At 39.2% G+C, this 17,863-nt stretch overlaps 1 protein-coding gene across 1 annotated transcript in view; it reads right to left on the bottom strand.

Annotated features, from left to right (window-relative positions):
- Nucleotides 1-17,863, bottom strand: part of LOC136858749 (unhealthy ribosome biogenesis protein 2 homolog) — a 211,295-nt gene that overhangs the window by 36,920 nt on the left and 156,512 nt on the right. The window contains exon 10 of the mRNA XM_067138511.2: nt 7,234-7,473. Within this exon, the coding sequence (XP_066994612.2) occupies nt 7,234-7,473 (240 nt within the window). The remainder of the gene's footprint in view (nt 1-7,233; nt 7,474-17,863) is intronic.

The following is a 17,863-nucleotide window of genomic DNA, read 5'->3' as shown; positions in this document are numbered from 1 at the left end:
TTCTAAGGGGAAGGAGATTGCAGGCTAAGAGCTCTATTCAGGATCAGAATTCAGGACAGGTGTCTGTGCAAAATCGGTACGAGTCACTCCAGGTAGAACAACAGAGGGAAGATGAGGGACAGGGAACTGTTGCTAAGATGTGTGGGAGTAGGAGGAAGGGAAAAGGTAGGAAAGGAAAATGTAGAGTAGATGATAGGAAAAGACAGGTGGAACAGGGTCATGGGAAGGAGAAAAGGGAGGAGGAAGTAGCTTCTGCAGTTATCAGGAAAGATAGGGCTGACCAGGAGGGGAGGGGATCAAACGAGGTGGGTAGGGTTGAGGCTCTGGTCATGGGAGATTCCATCGTTAGACACGTGGGGAAAGTGTGTGGAGGAAAGGGTACCAGGGTAGAGTGTTATCCAGGAATTAGGTTGAGGCAGATGTTGAGGAAAGTAGAAGAGAGGGAGGAGGGGAAGGAGAAGGTGGTAGTGTTTCACGTTGGTACCAACAACGTAAGGCAAGCTGATATAAGTACCAACATAGTTGGAGATGTGTGGGATCTGGTAAATGCAGCACGGGTGAAGTTTAAGAAAGCGGAGATTGTTATTAGTGGAATACTGTGTAGAAGGGATACTGACTGGAGGGTGATTGGGGATTTAAATGAGACTATGGAGTGGGTATGTGGGAAACTGGGAGTGAAATTTCTAGATCCAAATGGGTGGGTAGGAGATAGGGATCTGCGCTCAGATGGCCTTCATTTAAACAGCAGTGGTACATATAAGTTAGGAAATTTGTTTGGAAGGGTAATAGGGAGGTACATTCAGGGAAACGGGATGGCCTAGGGAGCGGTGATAAGGGAACAGGGAACTGGAAATCAAGTAGGGATGACATAAAATTGTTAGTGTTGAACTGTAGAAGTATTGTAAGGAAAGGAATAGAATTAAGTAATTTAATAGATATATATTCACCAGATATTGTAATAGGAGTTGAATCATGGCTGAGAAATGATATAATGGATGCAGAAATTTTCTCACGGCACTGGAGTGTGTGTCTCAAGTATTATTACAATATTATAAGTCCACAATGTATTGTATTGAACAGGTGGACTTATAATATTGTAATAATACTTGAGACATACGTCAACTTCAATACGGAACCAAAATGAGAATAGTTACTTGTAACTGGAGTGTGTATCGTAGAGATAGGATAGGAAGGGTGGGAGGCGAGTGTTCATTCTGGTGAAAGAAGAATTTGTAAGCTACGAAAAAGTTAAAGATGTGACACATGAAATTCTAGGTGTAAGGCTCATTTCTAAAGATAATAGGCAATTTGATATATTTGGAGTGTACAGATCGGGAAAGGGTAGCACTGACGCGGATTCAGAATTATTTGATAGGATAGTCAGCTATGTGGGAAACGACATGGAAAGAAATGTGATTGTAGCGGGAGATCTGAATTTGCCAGATGTCAATTGGGAAGGAAATGCGAACGACAGAAAGCATGACCAACAAATGGCAAATAAGTTAATATGGGAAGGACAGCTGATTCAGAAAGTGATGGAACCAACCAGAGGGAAAAATATCCTGGATGTCGTGCTGATAAAACCAGATGAGCTCTATAGGGAAACTGAAGTAATAGATGGTATTAGTGGTCATGAAGCTGTTTTTGTGGTAGTTAAAAATAAATGTGATAGAAAGGAAGGTCTTAAAAGTAGGACTGTTAGGCAGTACCACATGGCTGATAAAGCAGGCATGAGGCAGTTTCTAAAAAGTAGCTATGATCGGTGGAAAACGGTAAATATAAATGTAAACAGACTCTGGGATGGGTTTAAAGAAATTGTTGAGGAATGCAAAAACAGTTTTGTACCATTAAGGGTGGCAAGGAATCGTAAAGACCCACCTTATTATAATAGAGAAATAAAGAGACTAAGAAGGAGGTGCAGACTGGAAAGAAATAGAGATAGAAATGGCTGTGGAAGTAAGGAGAAATTGAAGGAACTTACTAGAAAATTGAATCTAGCAAAGAAGGCAGCTAAGGATAATATGATGGCAAGCATAATTGGCAGTCATACGAATTTTAGTGAAAAATGGAAGGGTATGTATAGGTATTTTAAGGCAGAAACAGGTTCCAAGAAGGATATTCCAGGAATAATTAATGAACAAGGGAAGTGTGTATGTGAGGATCTTCAAAAGGCAGAAGTATTCAGTCAGCAGTATGTAAAGATTGTTGGTTACAAGGATAATGTCGAGATAGAGGAGGAGACTAAGGCCAAAGAAGTAATAAAATTTACATATGATAACAATGACATTTACAATAAGATACAAAAGTCAAAAACTAGAAAAGCGACTGGAATTGATCAGATTTCTGGGGATATACTAAAGACAATGGGTTGGGATATAGTACCATATCTGAAGTACTTATTTGATTATTGTTTGGTCGGAGGAGCTATACCAGATGAATGGAAAGTTGCTATAGTTGCCCCTGTGTATAAAGGAAAGGGTGATAGACATAAAGCTGAAAATTACAGGCCAGTAAGTTTGACATGCATTGTATGTAAGCTTTGGGAAGGCATTCTCTCTGATTATATTAGACATGTTTGTGAAATTAATAACTGGTTCGATAGAAGGCAATTCGGTTTTAGGAAAGGTTATTCCACTGAAGCTCAACTTGTAGGATTCCAGCAAGATATAGCAGATATCTTGGATTCTGGAGGTCAAATGGACTGTATTGCGATTGACCTGTCTAAAGCATTTGATAGGGTGGATCATTGGAGACTACTGGCAAAAATGAGTGCAATTGGACTAGACAAAAGAGTGACTGAATGGGTTGCTATATTTCTAGAAAATAGATCTCAGAGAGTTAGAGTAGGTGAAGCTTTATCTGACCCTGTAATAATTAAGAGGGGAATTCCTCAAGGCAGTATTATCGGACCTTTATGTTTTCTTATATATATAAATGATATGAGTAAAGGAGTGGAATCGGAGGTAAGGCTTTTTGCGGATGATGTTATTCTCTATAGAGTGATAAATAAGTTACAAGATTGTGAGCAACTGCAACGTGACCTCGAAAATGTTGTGAGATGGACAGCAGGCAATGGTATGTTGATAAACGGGGCTAAAAGTCAGGTTGTGAGTTTCACAAATAGGAAAAGTCCTCTCAGTTTTAATTACTGCATTGATGGGGTGAAAGTTCCTTTTGGGGATCATTGTAAGTATCTAGGTGTTAATATAAGGAAAGATCTTCACTGGGGTAATCACATAAATGGGATTGTAAATAAAGGATACAGATCTCTGCACATGGTTATGAGGGTGTTTAGGGGTTGTAGTAAGGATGTAAAGGAGAGTGCATATAAGTCTCTGGTAAGACCCCAACTAGAGTATGGTTCCAGTGTATGGGACCCTCACCAGGATTACCTGATTCAAGAACTGGAAAAAATCCAAAGAAAAGCAGCTCGATTTGTTCTGGGCGATTTCCGACAAAATAGTAGCGTTACAAAAGTGTTGCAATGTTTGGGTTGGGAAGAATTGAGAGAAAGAAGAAGAGCTGCTCGACTAAGTGGTATGTTCCGGGCTGTCAGCGGAGAGATGGCGTGGAATGACATTAGTAGACGAATAAGTTTGAATGGCGTTTATAAAAGTAGGAAAGATCACAATATGAAGATAAAGTTGGAATTCAAGAGGACAAACAGGGGCAAATATTCATTTATAGGAAGGGGAGTTAGGGATTGGAATAACTTACCAAGGGAGATGTTCAATAAATTTCCAATTTCTTTGAAATCATTTAGGAAAAGACTAGGCAAACAACAAATAGAGAATGTGCCACCTGGGCGACTGCCCTAAATGCAGATCAGTATTGATTGATTGATGACTGAAATTAACAGTAAAAAAAAAAGTAAGAATACGGGAAAAACATACAACCTGGCAACCCTATAAACATTAGTCCCAAAAGCTTTTTCATCTCATTTATGTCGACCGGTTTCCACGTTTGAAAAATAGAATACGCCTATTTAGTGAATGGACGCGGCACTGCACTACTAACTTGTTCCGCGTAAAGGTTTGTCTGATGGCATACATATTCAAGAAAATCGTTATTTACAAATAAATTGATGAAAGACATAATTTCGTTGCTATTTTCAATGTCAGCATTTAATCTTACCTGGCCAGTGAACTTGATTGCAGGTGAGCAATAAGACGGATGCGTATCAGTTATTTGAATGCGCTGAATTTCACTTTGCCCAGAGTCTGGTATATCATCACTGAAACTGCTTTTGCTATCACTGAAATCTGGGATGTGTTCATCACCAGAATCATCATTCAGTAGTTGTTGTTGAGTCATCTTTCCATAGACTGGCTTGATGCAGCTCTCCATGCCACCCTATCCTGTGCTAACCTTTTCATTTCTACGTAACTATTGCATCCTACATCTGCTCTAATCTGTTTGTCATATTCATACCTTGGTCTACCCCTACCATTCTTGCCACCTACACTTCCTTCAAAAACCAACTGAACAAGTCCTGGGTGTCTTAAGATGTGTCCTATCATTCTATCTCTTCTTCTCGTCAAATGTAGCCAAATCGATCTCCTCTCACCAATTCGATTCAGTATCTCTTCATTCGTGATTCGATCTATCCATCTCGCCTTCAGCATTCTTCTGTAACACCACATTTCAAAAGCTTCTATTCTCTTTCTTTCTGAGCTAGTTATCGTCCATGTTTCACTTCCATACAATGCCACGCTCCACACAAAAGTCTTCAAAAACATCTTTCTAATTCCGATATCAATGTTTGAAGTGAGCAAATTTCTTTTCTTAAGAAAGCTCTTCCTTGCTTGTGCTAGTCTGCATTTTATGTCCTCCTTACTTCTGCCATCGTTGCTTATTTTACTACCCAAGTAACAATATTCATCTACTTCGTTTAAGACTTCGTTTCCTAATCTAATATTTCCTACATCACCTGCCTTCGTTCGACTGCACTCCATTACTTTTGTTTTGGACTTATTTATTTTCATCTTGTACTCCTTACCTAAGACTTCATCCATACCATTCAGCAACTTCGAGATCTTCTGCAGTCTCAGATAAAATAACAATATCATCGGCAAATCTCAAGGTTTTGATTTCCTCTCCTTGGACTGTGATTCCCTTTCCAAATTTCTCTTTGATTTCCTTTACTGCCTGTTCTATGTAAACATTGAAAAGGAGAGGGGACAAACTGCAGCCTTGCCTCACTCCTTTTTGGATTGCTGCTTCTTTTTCAAAGCCCTCGATTCTTATCACTGCAGACTGATTTTTATACAGGTTGTAGATAATTCTTCGTTCTCGGTATCTGATCCCTATCATCTTCAGAATCATAAATAGCCTGGTCCAATCAACATTATCGAATGCCTTTTCTAGATCTACGAATGCCATGTACGTGGGCTTGTCCTTCTTGATTCGATCCTCTAAGATCAGACGTAAAGTCAGGATTGCTTCACGTGTTCCTACATTTCTTCTGAAGCCAAATTGATCTTCCCCCAACTCAGCTTCAACTTGTTTTTCCATTCTTCTGTAAATAATACGTGTTAAAATTTTGCAGGCATGAGATACTAAACTAATAGTGCGGTAGTTTTCACACCTGTCAGCACCGGCATTCAGTAGTATGTCTTCAATTTCCTCACTTCGTATACTATGTTTGTAACTCGTCGTGTTATTGTGACACAACAACTCACTTCACTACACACCCTCGCAAGAATACCATGACTGGCTTAGATCCGTGTTTACTCAAAGAAAAAAATAAAGCAAGCATTGGAATTTACCCTCTGTTCAGGTAGTCAGAGTGAGGGACTGTTCATTTATATGCCATCTATGGTTTTCAAAACGAACTACGACTCCGTACAAATTTAGCGCTGAATTCGAAACAATGTTTACATCGCACGACCTTAACACGTTGAGTGCCGAGCCGATTGTAGCACACTATTCCACTGGTGCCAGGCATGTTTTTGAATTGCATTCCGCTGGTGCCAAAGCAATTGTACGCGTTGTAGACTGTTTATATAATCTTGGGATGTATTTATATGATGTACTAAGTAAATTTTATCTCACCATACCATGGTCATGCGTGACGCCATATGGTGTCACATCAATTTTTAGGAAAGATAAAATATAGCGTGACGCCATATGGTGTCACAGAATTTTTTGACATGGAATGTTCAATACGAATTTCCAATACGGGATATTTATTTCCTAATTCAAATTAACGCAATATTTATGAAAACCTAGTAAAATGCAAAACAAGTACTTATATTGCATTACATATTGTTGTGAACAGTTTTCTGATAACTCTAAACAATGAAAATATGCGTCTCGGCATGCCCGAGTTCTTGTTACTCGTTGTAATTTTTCAAACCTTATTGGCATCGTTGTTCAAACATCGTCCTTTGTACACTTGTTTCATGTGCTGTTTTCATATTTACGTTTTGCACATCTGATGGGGAAGTTAAGGGAAACGCGCTAACTGTACGCTACCTGGCTGCTGGCGCAGCTCGACGCAGCCCGGTTGGTTCACGTCCGATGCTTCGCTCCTCCCTACCTCTCCGCCACACCCCGATACTCCCGTGGTACTTCTAATTTTATGACTATTTATTTGCTCAATTTTGGCGTTTAAACTTGCGCTGGGTACATGCAGTTTTCACCTTGGCATTCTACTGCCTCCCACGAATATTCCTACCAAATTTCAACCGAATCCGAGTGTAACACATGTATGTGTTCCCTCGTAAGATTATTACCAATATCTTCCATTTTTTATATTTGTGCACAACTATATAAACTGAGTGATAATACGTACGTAAACGAGGAATAAACAAAGCCTGGCGCGCTTTCACCTGTGACAAAGACCACTGGCCAGACAGTGGCTTCGGAAGAATACTGTGGCGCCACATGGTGGCATACAGTAAAAATACATAGCTGGAATAGACCCTGAAGTTCGCCCTTCACGTAGTACCAATTTTACGCGCATAGATGTCACAGCTGATTATCTACGGCGCATCGCCTGAAACTCAACTGTGCCGCCATATGGCGTCACGCCAACTCTGATTTCAAGAACGGTGTGCCGCCATATGGCGTCACGCCATCTCAAATTTGTAGACCACCGTGACGCCGTATGGCGGCACGTGGCACCCAACGTGTTAAACACTAACTCGGATATGGTCCCGTAACATAGGCTGCTCTTAAACGCCTTGAGGCGTCTACGGGAGTGAATGTGTTAAAGTATGTTATACTCACTGTTTCTGTAAGCAAGTCCTTGATGATGCGTTGGAACTCCTCCTCGTTTGCAACCTCCAGAAGTCGAGTCAGCTGACCTGATGTATTTCTTGCGTGTTGTTCCGAAGACAGCACAGCCCACACTTTAGCAATAAAGTCTGAAGGTAGAGATTGTTCCAGCTTACTCTTATGTTGCAGCACAGTGCCCAGCAATGTGATAGAAGCCAAGCTTGGTTGAGATGCGTCAGAAAGACTAGATATCTGTGGTACAAACACAAGAATTAAAACAATATTTAAGTCAACAATATAATGCATACTTGCCAACTTTTACAAATTAAAAAAAGGAAGATTTTTTAATTCTTTGACTTCATCATATATTGGGCCATGGTCTAGGTGAAAAAAGGTCAGGATAAAAGGCATAGATATCTGCAGTTACAATGCAAATTGACCATTCAATTAAAAAAAAAACTAAGAAAACATAAGTGGTTACAAGAAATGTACCTAATCATTCTCATTTATTACACCACGAGGCCCTAAGCTGAGTCCTGGCATTGCTTCCACTTACTTGTGCCAGGCTCCTCACTTTCATCTATCCTATCCGACCTCCCTTGGACACCTCTTGTTCTTTTCCGACCCCGATGCTATTAGGTTTGCGAGGGCTAGGGAGTCTTTCATTTTCACGCCCTTCGTGGCCCTTATCTTTCTTCGACCGACACCTTCATTTTTCGAAGTGTCGGATCCCTTCCATTTTTCCCTCTGATTAGTGTTATATAGAGGATGGTTGCCTAGTTGTACTTCCTCTTAAAACAATAATCACCACCACCACCATCATTTATTACACTTACATACAAATAATAACATTTATATTACACCAACACACGCAACAAACTGCATAATAGTTCCCTTTATTAGATGGTAAAATGAATGGAAATTTATAGGTATCTCTGAACACTTGGAGATGTTTGTTATATTTTTTGGCCATAACGTGAAGAGAACATACCAGAAACTGTCACCGACACAACACCCTGAAATAAATTCAACTATTTAAAATTATGCACTGAAATACGTGAAACTACTACATACAAAACAATTGAATATGTCCCATTATTTACAGAAAGCACAGAAATGCAAGAAAAAACACGTGGCCTACAACTCCAATGAAACTACGCACAGAAACGATGTTAACAGCGCATGAACCACACAATAACAAACTCATTCTTTTGTCCCAATTAACCGAGTTGCTAACGCGCGCTAGCCTATCTTGCTTGTAGGACAATTTTCGTCCCAAATCCCGAGCTGTAAAGCACACATGCTGCTGTGGTGAGTGGGGAACACGATACACGAAGGCGACGGACGATACGCTCGCGAAATAAAGCATCAAATAAATACCCTTGAAAATGAGGTTGTGTAAATTACACTAGCACATAATAATTTATCCTAGGAGAAGAGTATCGACCGTACTGGAGGTTATATTGGTAAAAAATAGGAAGAAGTAAAAATAAATCAGAAAATCGGAAGAAGAGTTAAAAAACGGAAAGTTTCCAGGTAAATCAGAAGGGTTAGCGGGTATGATAATGTTATGCATCACTAAATATAATAAAGGAAATACTGAGTGGAAAATAACAACTTAGGAATTCCTGAATCAGCTTAAGAAGAATTTCTTCCAATTTGGCTTTAGCCTGAAACTGCATTTGTAAATAATATTAGCAAAACGCTTCAGTTGCAATGAACCCAGTAAGATGCTTGTATTTAATAATGGAAATTTCAAATATGGATGACACACACTGATACGCTTTAGAAAGAAGTCCAGTCGGTTAATTTTAGCTTTTATTCACTCACAAACAGCACTGTTAAAAGAGTTACAGCACTCTGAATCATATATGACATGGCAGCAGAAATTGCTGGGATGCCATCCATTGGTATGTTATACACGGGGGGGGGGGATTATTATGAACTATTTAGCAACAGTCCATAGATTCTAAAAGTAATCAACCGACCTAAGTTCATATGATACAGAGGGTAATGATTTAACTGATACATAAAACCTAGATTTCAAGGCACTAACAGGTTAGAAAGCACATTTATTTAAGCGAGCAGCAAATGGCATCTAGCTCGAACTACAATCACGTAGGTACGAATGAGCTGCCCCCCTAATATTTATGTACATCTCATACCAGAACCGTTCTGTGGACTAGAAGACACTTGCTACTTGCTTAAATAAGTTTCTATTCTAACCTATTAGTGCTTAGAAATTTGGGCTTTACTGATTAGTCAAGGCAATAGAGGCCATTTAGGGACCTTACCTAGAAAAATTCATGATAGTTCTGGAAATTCTTGCATTGTTGAATCCAAAATTTTAATTTCCTACCAATCATTCCCCTACAACCCTCCAAAATTTTCAGAAAACATAGATTTTTAAAAAAACCTCATTTTGTGTGTATTTTTTTTTTTTTTAAAGTCCTAGAAACAGGGAAAGTAGACAAAATTTGCAACAAAAAGGTCCAATGACATTTTGATGTCGCACTATGTTTTAATTACATTTTAACAACCAAATACATGATTTATGGTATTGCAAAGGTGGAATTTCTCTCTCATATTTGAAAAATATACTTTAAGCACTGTCAATAAGGGCCTTTAATCATGAAATTTATTTCATGAAAATAAAGGAGTTGCCAAAGAGATGGTACACATGATCCCAACATTGTACAGGAAATGTAAAAAGGGGAAGAGATATTAGTTTGAAGTAAAGACAGGACTGAGACAGGGAAGTATTCTGTCCATTCTCTTATATTTCACTGTAATGGACAAAGTACAGAAGGAAGTCAAAATGAAGATAGAGCCAAAGAATTCTACAGCTTGGTTAATTGCTAATGGTATTGTGATATGGGGTGAGAGTGAAGACACAGTACAAATTCAGTTAGTAATACCCTGAGCGGCACGAAAAATGCAACACCCAATAAATGTGTAATTATCTATTTAATCAAACTGAAGCACTTTGTGTGTATTTTTGAAAAATAATTCCTAGAAATAGGGAAAGTAGACAAAATTTGAAAAAAAAAAAAAAAAAAGGTCCAATGACATTTTGGTGTCTTACTATATTTTAATTGCATTTAAAAAATTTTGGCCAGGCGTAGAGCTAACCACTCAACCCCATCAAGTGCCGAGATTATGGATAATGGAAGCCTTTACCTTCCACCCCTCCAAGGGCCTTAATGGCCTGTACGGAGATGACTTTGCTTTGCTTTTTTATTTTAACAATTTTAATACCAGGTATGTTATTGGCATTGCTTTGCGAGCAAACAATGAAGTGTTGATTATTGCATTAGCCTCAATGGTTTTTTCCCCACACAACCTGGAAAACACATCGTTGGATGTGAGCCAATAATGTTTTCCCGCTATTGTAGCGCTTATTGTTGTACCTTTCATTGTTTCCCTTTCAATCACACGTGTTTGTAGGATCTTTCTGTGATTGCCTTCATCAGCTTTCTGGAGTAAACATGCCATTAAGCCCTGAACAAGCTGCGAAAGCTGCTCCTATGGTAGAAGATGGCTGCAGCATGCATTACGTTGCAAAAGTGTTGAGGACTACACCTTCCAAGATTTCCAGAACCATACGAAGGTACGGTGAAACAGGAGGCTTTGCAAGATCAAAATCAGGCCCGAGAAGAGCAAAATGTGAGAGAGATGACCTCTTCTCATAACTTCAAGTTCTCCGCAACCGTCACACCACCGCCGTTGAAGCACAAAATCAACTCCAAGTTTGAAGAAGACTGGAAGAAGCCAATCTTAAGTCCAAAAGACCTGCTACAGGTCCGGAACTCACCAGAGAGCATCACACAGCTCAGTTACGTTTCGCAAGGGAACATCTTGGCTGGACAGTACAACAATGGGATCAAGTGTTGTTTATTGATGAGTTGCGATTCGGCCTCTGATCAGCTGATGGAAGAGAGAGTCTGGAGAAGGCCAGGGGAAAGGTTTTCTCCTTGCACATTCTCATTTAGGACGCCTTTTCAGGATGGTTCTGTGATGGTGTGGGCAGGAATCTATGCAGCTGCAAGGATGGACTTGGTCTTCGTGGAGAATGGAAGTCTTAACGCACATCGGTATGTGAAGGAAATCCTTCTGGAGCATGTAGTTTCTTTCGCTCCATTTACTGGTGACGATTTTACACTAATGCACGCCCACACATCGCGAGAATTGTGCAAGAATGCTTGGATGAAACAGGGATTCGTGCTATGGCTTGGCCTGCTCGAGCCCCGATCTGAATCCTATTGAGCACCTTTGGGACCAGTTGGGCAGAAGAGCTCGTCAGCACTATCCCGAGAACCTACAGGACCTACGGAACGCCCTCCTGGAAGAATGGGAGAGGACTCCTCAGCAGGACATTACGGCATTAATCGGAATCAACATTACGGCATTAATCGGAATCATGCCTGAAAGGTTGAATGCCGTCATTGGTGCAAGAGGTGGGAATACACGCTTTTGAAGATGCGAGTAGAGGTCCCCGAGATCGTCTCCGAGGTCTGTGAAGTGTATAACATCAAAACAGAATGCATTACTTTTATGAGTGTGTGTTGTGTAGGAGAGCTCTGTGTTACCAGCCTGAATTAGCAAGATTATTAGCAGACAAGTCCGGTGAGTGTGTCTCAGTAATTACACCAGACAACTGACGTCTAGTTCTAGTAAAAACATGTCCGTAAAAAGTGTAAATAAGCGTGTGTCGGACTTTGAAATAAAGTTTGTTAAACGGATGGATGAGTTCCAAGCTCGCTTGGAACAGTTGACATCAGCCAGTGCCAGCAGGGCTGCCAACACTAACGACCGCGCCGATGAAAATCTGTCTTCCCTCTGTTCCGAGTTCAAAGACTTTCGCCAGTACATCTCGGCGGAAATTTCTTGTGTAAAGGAGGAGTTACTAGTTGTTCAACAGCGTCTTGACCAGCACGAAGCCAGGGCTGACGAAGCCGAACAATACAGTAGACGGAACTGTCTACTCATACACGGGGTGAAAGAAGAACCGGCTGAGAATGTCTATGCCAAAGTGATAGAGACAGTAAAATCTTACCTACAAGTGGAATTATCGATGAATGACATCGATCGCTGTCATAGATTGGGACCTCTACGCAGATCAGCTGCGGAAGTCGTGACCTCGGGAAACAGGCCGATTATAGTCAAATTCGTCCGGTTTCATGTTCGCGATCGTGTCTGGCGCGCTAAGAAGCTCTTCAAAGGCACCAAACTATTGGTTACGGAGTCACTGACTGCTTCTAGAAAAGATCTGTTAAATCGAGCCCGAGACCAGCTCGGAGTGCGTAACGTTTGGACCCAGGAAGGAAGAATAGTACTTCTAGGCAAAAACAAAAACAAATTCACTGTGACCACTACAGCGGAACTAAATGCTGTTATTTCAGGGCTAGGTGATTAGTAGAGTACATGACTCATGGATTTACGATTTAATTATAAGTGGTTTTATTATAAGTTTAGTGTGAGTGAATGTTTAAATGATTCAAGTGGCTTACGTAGGCAAGAGGAAACCATGGTAAGTTGCCCTCTGTTTATTTTTGATTATGGCTAACACAGGTAATAACGTAGCTTTCTCCCTGGGCAGGGTAAACAACCTTCACCTTGATACTGAACCCTCCCACCCTTCTCTTTCCCTGACCCCCTCTCACCCCGCCCGCAGTCACCTGGAGAGAGAATTCTCGTCCTTTCCCCGCTCATTATTGTGTGCCCATGTCAATGCTCAGTCTATAATTGCCCATCACACTGAGCTGAAAGCTATTTTTGAAGGAAGCATGGTAAATGTTGTAGCAATTAGTGAGAGTTGGATGAAGGACTCGGTCCCTCTGAATTCGGTAAATATAGAAGGATTTAATGCAGTTTTTCACAATAGACCGAAGCGCCGTGGAGGAGGAGTAGCTCTATACTACAAAAATAATTTAACGGGGAAGATTATACATACTTCGACATTATCTACCGATACCTTAACTGAATATATGTTTGTAGAACTATCTGTTGATAAGACTAAAGTACTGATTGGAGTTGTTTACAAACCACCAAAAGCAGGAAACTTCACAGACTTCGAAGAAAATTTACTAAGACTCCTACCTATCTACGAACATGTACTCATATTTGGCGACTTTAACACAAACCTGTTAATAGACTCCGTTGAAGCAAATCGTTTACAGAACATACTTACCTCTTGTAACATGTCAGTGTTGCCACTTAATCCCACTCACCACGTGCATACGGCTAACGGATCCTCACACACTCTAATAGATTTACTTATCACAAATAATCCTCAGAAAATACTAAAACACGGACAAACTTCTGTACCTGGTATTTCATACCACGATCTCATATATTTAGCTTATTCTTTGAAAGTTCCCAAAACAAAGCCGAAGTGGATAACCTATAGAGACATGAAAAATTTAAATCCTCAACAATTGATACAAGATGCTAATCTCTACCCGTGGGACGAAATACTGCACTTGACTGACAATGACGAAAAAGTAAAGAGGTTTAACACATTATTGTTGGGATTGTATAACAAACACGTACCTAAACGTACTGCTAGGGTGACTCGAAAAGCTGCTCCATGGTTAACAAATGACATTAAGTCCGCAATGGCTGAACGAGATGCACTACACAGATGTTACAAGCAGACATTATCATCTGAAGATTTTGAAAAGTACCGTGTGCTTAGAAATAAAGTTAAACAAATAATCAGAAACAAAAAATATGCGTACTTCCAACAATTAGCCAGTAACTTAAACACAAAAAGTACCTGGAAACAACTCAGATCCGTAGGTATTGGGAGGCAAACTACAAACTCCAATACGCATGAGATAAATCCAGATGAATTAAATGCCCACTTTACTAGAGAAATAGTTAATACCCACCCTCATATTATACAAACAACAATAAATTCTCTTCAATCTACTCCATTACCACAACGGCCTTTGTTCAAATTTCGTAAAGTAAATGAAAACGATGTAAGAAGAAAACTAACATCAATCAAATCGCAAGCAATCGGAGTGGACGACATCCCGATATCCTTCGTCGTTACCTTGATAGATGTAGTACTGCCAATTTTAACCCACATATGTAACTCATGTCTTTTGGAAGGCTACTTCCCAACTGTTTGGAAGGATGCCTTAATTTTCCCAGTACCAAAAAAATCTCTAGCAAATTCTCCATCTGACTATCGACCTGTCTGTATACTTTCTTCACTTTCGAAAGTCTTAGAAAAACTCATGCATGAACAACTGCTCCAATATTTGATGCATCATTCGTTACTTGATCACCTGCAATCTGGATTTAAAAAAGGACATAGTACATCTACTGCTCTTCTAAAAGTTACGGATGACGTAAGAAAAGCAATGGACGAACGCAAAGTGACCGTGCTCATTCTCCTAGACTTCAGCAGTGCTTTTGACACTATCAGTACGGACATATTAATAGCGAAATTGCATTCCTACCATTTTAGCCACGCTGCTCTCAAATTGTTCGCTTCCTACCTCCATAACCGACGACAGTGTGTTGTCATGAATGATATGAGAACGGAGTGGAAGTACAAAGTTAATGGTGTGCCACAAGGTTCTATACTCGGCCCCCTGTTGTTTATTTTATATTTGAATGACATCTCTTCTAAGTTGAAAAACTGCAACTACCATCTCTATGCCGACGACCTTCAAATTTACTGTCACACAAAAGTGAATGACATAAATGCAGCTATTGAAAATATGAACCGAAACTTAGAACAGATCAGCTGTTATGCAGCTGAGAATTCTCTCTCCATCAACCCAACGAAAACACAAGCTATTATACTAGGCCAGAGGAAACTGCTTGCCCATCTACACAGTCTACAAATTCCAGTCATTCAACTAAATGGCGTTGCTATCCCATTCTGTAAATCAGTAAAAAGCCTTGGAGTCACTATAAATGAAACTTTAAACTGGGATGAGCATGTCACTAACGTATGCAGGAAAGTTCATTCATCACTTCATCCCCTTAAGATTCACCAGACCGTATTACCTCTCAACTTAAAAATAAAACTGGTTCAAACATTGATACTTCCAATTTTTAACTATTGTGATGTTGTGTTGCTGGATGCTACCAGTGAACAAAATAGGAAATTGCAGAGAGCTTTAAACTCCTGCATTAGATTTATTTTTTCATTGAATTTTGCCTCGCATGTATCCCCTTTTTATGCACAACTTTCTTGGTTAAAAGTAGAGAAGCAGAGGAATCACCATGTATCAACCCTTATCTATCGACTCTTGACCGAAAATATACCTGAATATCTCTCCAGTAATTTCCGTTTTCTATCCTCCTTTCATGACCGTGACACGCGATCTGGGTCAACAATTGCAATACCTCCACATCATACATCTGCCTTCAGTAATTCTTTCCTTGTGTCGGGCGCTAGAATTTGGAATGCTTTACCCCCTAAAATTAGAAACTGTTCCTCATTAATTACCTTCAAAAGACAGTCTAAAGATTTCCTCTTGAATACGTAGGCTATATCATGTAGTTATGTGTGAATGTGAGAGTGAATGTCTGTAGTAAATAGTTCCCAAAAGTTTACATAAATTACTGTTATATTTTATGATTTCCACCTAGAGTAGTTAATATTGAATTTATTTTTCTAAATTTAGACTTGGGATGTAATCTTTTAGTTTTAGAGTTTATTAAGTTATATTACTATTATATTATATACACTGTGTTAAGTTTGAATATTAAGTTTGGATTCAGTATTAAGCCGCATAATGTGGTTAAGTGTAAGAGAGGGCCAAGAGCCCTAACTTCGCCACAAATAAAGACATCAATAAATAAATAAATAAATAAATAATATTTCCTTGAAATGTGCACCTCTGGCTTAATTTGTTCAATTTGTTTACAATCGTCTTTTCTCTTCATTGTTAGACACTTAAAGGGACCGTACCACAATATTCTTTCATAAGATAGTGGATTAGTGTCATAAATTTAAAATTAATTTCAGTTTTGAAAGAAATTGAAGTATGCGTTTTTCGTGCCGCTCAGTGTAGAAGAATGGGCCATGAAAGTAAGTCAAGACAAGAGTGAAACAATGGTGGTAAAAAGGAAGCAGAGGGCTAGAAGATGCGTTACAAAGATACAAAATGAGCCTCTGGAAGTATAAAAGTAGGATCCAGGGAGTGGAATAAAGTTCCTTAAAACCATGCATTTAATGACGAAGGAGGGCCATAGAAGGAACATGGAGATTGATGCAAGTGTAATGGACTAGTATATCTTGGAAACAATTCTCTATCCTAGGGGTAAATAATGGAAATATTGAGCTCGATTATTATTATTATTATTATTATTATTATTATTATTATTATGACTTGTGAGGTGTGGCTATGAAGTTCTTTACATCTATTAGAATCATTATTACTTACGTAGTTATGTACGGACTTTATTTGGTATAAATCGTGATCGTATTATTTGTGAGGTTATGACATGAAACATCTGCTGTATGTACATTAATATAAGTTTATTTAATGTAAGAACACATAATTAATAGTATATAATTTATTATTACTTGTATATATGATGTACATATCCAGTGCAATGTTGTGCAACACACTGTAATAGTCCTGAACAACGTATCTGTAGCATTAGAGAGTTAGGTTATTGGAGACTCTTGAGATTACGAGAAAACATGTTGTGTCATATTCTTCTAGAAGCCTGGCCAGGCAATATATATAAAGAGGCGGTCTTGGCGGTAGAGTTGAGTGGAGTTCTTTTAGTGAGAGTGATGAGTGCAAGTCGTTAATAGAGTATGTGAATTTGTTGCGTTGGTAGTTGGTTGACATGCAAGTGTTGTAGTCTCCTTTTCTTCTTCTTCTTTGTAGCAGTCAAGTGTTCAAAATAGTGATTTAAAAAAATATTTTTTTTCTATTTGCTTTGCGTCGCACCGACACAGATATGTCTTATGGCGACGATGGGATAGGAAAGGCCTAGGAATTGGAAGGAAGCGGCCGTGGCCTTAATTAAGGTACAGCCCCGGCATTTGCCTGGTGTGAAAATGGGAAACCATGGAAAACCATCTTCAGGACTGCCGACAGTGGGGCTCGAATCCACTATCTCCCGATTCACGCTGTGATCAATCTCTAGTCAAACAGTTGGAGAAACTTCAATTCACGCTGTGATCAATCTCTAGCCAATACGTACACATTTGCATAAACTTTCATCCAGACGTTTTCTAGTCACTGTAAAATAAAATATTTTATTGCTTCCTTGTTCACAAATTCTGGCATTTAGTTATAGTACATATTGTAAACTATGTAAATATCACCTAAAACTTTGTAGTAAGCATAAGACCATTGTATTTAATATTGACATTAATTTAAGTTTAGTATTAAGTTCCAATGTTAATAGATTTAAGACTTGACCTTAAGATTAGTATTAGGCTGAAGATGCCCAAAACTAGGGCGAAACATGTCCCTAACTATTGTTTATATTTCATGTAGAATTTAATGACTACAAAATATAATTGTACTGAATAGGTGGACACAGTAATTTTATTCAAGAAAGAATTTACTTACTGGATACTGGCCGCAATTAAGTGACTACAGCTATCGAGCTCGGTAGTGGTTTATTTATGTATGTGTAATGTGTGTATAAG

Source organism: Anabrus simplex, chromosome 1 (genome assembly GCF_040414725.1).
Source record: "Anabrus simplex isolate iqAnaSimp1 chromosome 1, ASM4041472v1, whole genome shotgun sequence".
Lineage (NCBI taxonomy): Eukaryota > Metazoa > Arthropoda > Insecta > Orthoptera > Tettigoniidae > Anabrus > Anabrus simplex.
The sequence above is the reverse complement of the archived record's forward strand: the minus strand, read 5'-3'. Positions and strand labels throughout refer to the sequence as shown.